Below are 5544 nucleotides of genomic sequence, written 5' to 3'. Positions count from 1 at the left end.
GCTTGACCTTGTTCTCCATGAGAGATTCTTGGGAAGAGCAGACAGGAGAAGATTCCTGGAAAACTGAAACAGCTTTCCAGAAGTAAAATGAAAATGAAAGAAACAATCCAAGATCTTTTCCTCTATTTATTTCTATGCTCCCCTTTTCTGTGTTGCATCCCAGTAATTCCAGATGCACAGCACCTCTAAGATCGGTGACTTAGTGATTTTTAGACACTAAAATACCATGAGCCACACAGAATTTTCCTTCCCCTGTTTTTACTGGAAAGCAACACTGGAGGTGTAAGTGTGGTGCTTAGGTCAGGTAGGAATCCTACCCCAAGGGAAGGTGCCCCGACAGTGTCTGACCCTCAGCAAGGACAATGCACAGCAGCAAGCGAGGGGATTGCTGTGCCAGCGTGCAGGAGTCAGGGCTCTGCATCTGGGCTCAGCGCTGCAAAGTTCCCGTGTTTGGGCAGACGGAGGGGCTGCCCCCGGGGCACGCGGGGCTCGAACGTGGGGCTCGTGGGGCGAGCGGGGAACGGACACGGGGACGAACGGCCCCGGTGCTTCAGTTGCAGCGGCGGCAGCGGCGGCAGCAGCGGCGGCAGCAGAAGCGGCGGCAGCAAAGAGATATTTTGAATACTCTCTTTCTTTCTCTTCTCTCTTTCTTTCTCTCTCTCTCCCTTTCCCGCTGTCGGGCACCCTGCTCTCGGGGTCCCTTGCCCGGCGTCCCTCCCCTCTCCCCGCCTCCCTCTCCCCGTGATGGGCCGGGCCATGCCCCCGGCCCGCCCCCGGCCCCGGGCGGGGCTGCCCCGTGCCCGGCCCCGGCCGTCCCGCCGCGGTCTCGCCTCCGCCCGGCTCTGGCTGTACTGGCGGTGGCGCTGCTGGGCGAGCATCAGTGCCTTGGGCGGGGGCGGCATCGCCGCCTTTTGCCTCCGCCTGGCCCGAGCCCGGCCCCGGCCCCGGCCCCGGCCCCGGCTCCTCCCGGGGCCCGCGGAGCACACACGCGGCGCGGCCGCTCCCGCCGCCTCCGCTGCGGCTTCCCCGGCCCGAGCTCCGCCGCTCGGCAGCGCGGCCGCCGGCCCCGAGCCTCCCGTGCCGCGTTCCCGGGAGCGAACGCCTGGGCATGGCCGGCCCGGGGCGGGTGAGGGGCGCTCGGGGGTCGTTGCTGGCCCCGGGCCGAGCGCTGACAGCCGCGTCCCGCCCGCAGGGACGGCGCAGGAGGCCCTGCAGGAGCGGTACCGGCTGGGATCGCTGCTGGGGCGCGGCGGCTTCGGCAGAGTCTTCGCGGCCACGCGGCTCTCGGACGGCGCCCCGGTGAGCGGCGGGGCCGGCGGCGGGCGCAGGAGGAGGGGATGGAGGAGGAGGAGGGCGGAGGGCGGAGGATGGGGCTCGCAGTGCGGGCGGCGAGCTCACCCCGCTGCTGCCCTTGGCTTGCAGGTGGCCATCAAAAGGGTGCCACGGAACCGCGTCCGGCACTGGGGCGAGCTGGTGAGTGAGCGGGGCCAGCAGCCGGGGCTGCCGGCCGGGGATGAGCCGGGGCCCGGCAGGGTGGGAGCCGCCAGGACGCCCCGAGGGAGAGCGGGCGTGGGGCCAGCGCAGGGCTCAGAGCATCCCGGGCTGGCTGAGGGCTTCCCCAGGCCTGGCACGGCATCGGCCCCACTGACGGCATCGTGCTCCTCCCGCAGCCCGACGGCACCAGCGCACCCCTGGAGGTCGTGCTGCTGGCCAAGGTGTCCACTGGCTTCCCCGGTGTGGTCCAGCTGCTGGAGTGGCTCGAGCTCCCCAACTGCATCGTGATGGTGCTGGAGCGGCCAGAGCAGTGTCAGGATCTGCAGCATTTCATTGGGGCACGGCAGTTCCTGCCCGAGGAGGAGGCGCGGGAGCTGTTCCGCCAGGTGCTGGAGGCCGTGCGGCACTGCACCAGCTGCGGGGTCCTGCACCGGGACATCAAGCCAGAGAACATCCTGGTTGACCTGGACACCGGGCAGGCCAAACTGATTGACTTTGGCTGTGGCACCTACCTGCAGGACACAGTCTACACTCACTTTGCAGGTGAGCCTACCCAGGGCTGTGCTCCTGCTGCTGACATCTCATGGCCCAACATCTCCCAGTCCAAGCCGGCTGTGGCAGCGGGGATTCTCCCTTTTGCTGCCAGTCAGAGCACTGAATCTTCAGCTGAGTTGCTTTAGAGCAGGGCTGGGTGGGCAGCCATCTTCCAGCCCTGCTGGCAGCCTTTGCCAGCCACTCTGCCCAGGACTGGGGCTGTGCTGGGGCAGCCAGCCCGACCAAAACCCCCGTGGGTGGGGGTAGCAGAGAGGGAGGGCGGAACCTGTGCCCCAGCCACTTTGGTGTGCAGATGAGAGGAAGGGCTTGGGCTGCTCCACTCGCCCTGTTTGCCTTGGCTTCATAATATTTTGGGGGCAATGCAGGCAGGGAGGATAAGGGCAGGTTTTTTCCCCATCATGGAGTGGGTTTTTCCTTTGCATGTCATGGTCGGGCCTAGCCAGGGCTGCCCTCTTCCAGCACCAGAGGCTTCTTTTCCAACCCTAACTTTGTGCACAAGTCCCAGGTGCTGGCGAGAGGGCAGTGGTCACCCTGTGTGCCCCTGATGCAGCCCCTGCACACCCAGGGCTGCTGGGGCCAGGCTCTGGGAGCAGCAGCATCCCCCTGATGAACTCCATCTGTATTCCATAGGAACACTGTCCTACAGCCCCCCGGAATGGAACGACTTTGGCTGGTACCATGGCGAGCCAGCTACCATCTGGTCCCTGGGCATCCTGCTGCACCAGATGGTCTGCGGGGAGCACCCTTTCAGGAGGGGCCAGAACCTCAGCTGGGGCCAGCTCCCGCTGCCACAACGGCTCTCTCAAGGTGGATCCTCTTCTCTGGGCACGGGGGGAATGCCAGTGCTGGGAGCCAGCAGCGGGGTCGTGGGCATCCCACTCTGGCAGCTGCTGAGGAGGTGGCACATGTCCTGCTCTCCTCCAAAACAGAGAATTGATGGCAAAGTTTAGGCCCAGCTCTGAGCACATCCAGCACGGCCTGGGCACGGTAATAAACGGTTAAATCAGACAGGAGCCTTCTCTGGCTGACCGCCACTTTCTGCTTTCTCTCCCCAGAGTGCAAAGACCTGATCAGGTGGTGTTTATCCGTGAACTCCTTGGACAGACCCGCACTGGAAGACCTGTTCTGTGATCCTTGGATGTGGGATATTCCTCTGCCATAGAAGAAGGGAGAGAGCCACAGGCACACTTTGATCCAGAGCCCTGGTAAGTTCCTGCTCCACATATGCCTTGGTAATAAGAAGCAAAGGAACCCAGAGCTTTTTGTGCTGCCAGTGTCACTGCACCGGGGTCATGGGATGGGAACACACAGCCCTTGTGCTGGAGCTGAGCTGCTCTGCCCAGCACTGGTGGCCGCCATCCCAGCTGGTTTGCTTGTCCTGGTTCCCTGACAGCTGGGGCCCTGGGCAGAGCCCTGAGAGCCTGGTCTGCCCCCAGGGAAGGAGAAGGAGCCCCTGCAGAAGCTGTACCGGGTGGGGATGCTGCTGCTGCTGCTGCTGCTGCTGCTGCTGCTGCTGCTGCTGCTGGAGACAGCGAGGGTGACATCAGGGATGACAAGCTCTTCCTCAGCCTGGCCAGGGGAGGCTGAAGGTGATGCACTTTGATTCTGGCACCTTCTTCAAAGCCAAACTCCAATGGGAATTTGCAGGTGAGTCCCCACCCGGGGAAATTCTGCCAGATTTGGGCATTGCCCAGCCTGGCTGGGAGCCAAAGGCTCCCCCTTTGCTGGGGCAGATGCAGCTCATTCTTCAGTCGCTGCCCAGCTGCTTTTGGCAGGGCTGGGAGGATGGGCTGGGGTGGGTACGAAATGGGAGTGGGCTCCTGGCTCTGCCAACAGCCCCCAGCACCCACCGTGCCCTGGGCTGGGGCTGGGGCTGGGGCAGCCAGCCCGACACAAACAAAGCCCCATGGTGGGAGCAGAGGTGGGGCTCCAGAACCTGTGCACAGCTGCTTTGCTGTGCAGGCAAGGAAGGGCTGGGCTGCTCCACTGCCCTTGTTTGCTTCAGGGTCACGGTGATTTTGGGGGGCAGTGCAGGGGGAAGAGAGAAAGTGTGGGCTTCCCTCACCAGTGGGTGGGTTCTTCCTTGGCATGCAGGGGTTGGGCCTTCCTCAAGGCACTGACCGAGATAAGACTTTATAGCATTTTTCTTGTTTTCCCTTTTTGTCTCTAATCTCTTTTCAATAATGTGTTGTTTGTTTTTCCAGAGGAAGCATTCATGGTGGTCCAGTGTGGATGGGGAAGTGCTTGGGAGCAGCTCTGGCGTGGATGGGCCGTGCCCTTGGAGAAGGCTGAGGCCATGGTTTGGGAGCAGCTTTTCTTGCAGCCGTGGCTGGTGTGAGGTGGGTCCCTGTGTGCTTGGCAGGGTGGGATCAGAGCTTTTGGGAGCTGGCAGCGAGCACAGGAGCATCCTGCTCTGGGCAGCTGCTGAGGGCTGGATGTGCCGTGGCTGGCTGCAGGCTGGGCACATGTGCTGCCCTCCTGCTCTGTGCCAAAGGCAGCAGGGATGGGCAGCTCTGGGCACAGCTCTGGGCACAGCCAGCATGGCCCGGGCACAGCAGGCCTTGGCACAAGGGCACAGGAGCCCTCAGCTGACGGGCGGTTTCTGCTTTCTCTCCTTGCAGCCGGGCTCTGCGGGTGCTGAGGCTGCTCTGGGCTCTGCCAGGGCTCTGCTGGGCTCAGCCCTGGGCCCAGCTGGGCTGGCTCTGCCCTCACATTGCTCTGACAGCTCTGCATCAGACGAGCCCGTTGTCAGCACAGGGCCTGAGCTTTCTGCTGTAGCAGGTGAGTGAGACTCTGCTGCAGGCCCAGAGATTGCAGCTGGGGACACACACCCAATTGGCAAGGACCCAAACTCTCCACAGTCCCAGCTGAGCGCCTGGATCTGCACAGGGTGTTTTGTCTGTCCCATTCTTCCTTCTTGACTGGCTGGAATTGTGCAATTGCACTTTGTTCCTGCTCTAGCAGTGCCACGAGTGGGCCAAAGCTGGCGAGTGGGCCGTGCTCCTGAGGCAGTGCAGTCTGGAGCTGGTGGATGGAGAATTGCCCTTCTGCAGTGCCAAGCCAGAGCAAAAAGCCGTAAGTGGGACTTTGTGACTCTAAGAAACTCTTGGCAGTTTCAAAGGGAATGTGCAGCTCATTAGCAGGGTGAGAAGGAAGGTTATCTTCTAAAGGATTTGGGCTTTGACAGAGTTTCCATTCCCAGTCCTGCTTGGAGCTGGAAGGGCACAAAGCAATTTCCTCTTGCTTCGAGCACAATTTCAAATACCAGTGTTGGGAGCAAAGCCCAAAATCTTTTAAGAGGCTGCTGAGGTCAGTAAGATGGATCCATGCCATCAGCACATTTACAATGTAAAGAACTGAGTTCTCTTTTGAAAAAGATCATTTACCTCTTAATGCAAAGAATGTATATTTTCATTTATGTTTTGGTTTTTTCACTAACATTGTGTTATGTTTTTTCACTAACACTTGGATTTTATTCTTATCTTTTACAATTTA

General features: G+C 61.2%; 1 protein-coding gene across 1 annotated transcript; it reads left to right on the top strand.

The window, feature by feature from the left end:
- The first annotated feature begins 744 nt into the window (after window positions 1-744).
- Window positions 745-3211, top strand: LOC131096451 (serine/threonine-protein kinase pim-1-like). The gene is made up of 5 exons (XM_058044789.1): window positions 745-1299; window positions 1423-1473; window positions 1671-2037; window positions 2680-2856; window positions 3105-3211. Exons 1-5 carry the CDS (start codon window positions 745-747, stop codon window positions 3209-3211), a joined length of 1257 nt encoding a protein of 418 aa, XP_057900772.1.
- Window positions 3212-5544: the final 2333 nt, after the last annotated feature.

This window comes from Melospiza georgiana, unplaced genomic scaffold (assembly GCF_028018845.1).
Source record: "Melospiza georgiana isolate bMelGeo1 unplaced genomic scaffold, bMelGeo1.pri scaffold_29, whole genome shotgun sequence".
NCBI classification, from domain to species: domain Eukaryota; kingdom Metazoa; phylum Chordata; class Aves; order Passeriformes; family Passerellidae; genus Melospiza; species Melospiza georgiana.
Note: the sequence above shows the minus strand (reverse complement) of the source record. Positions and strands in the feature narration are given on the sequence as shown.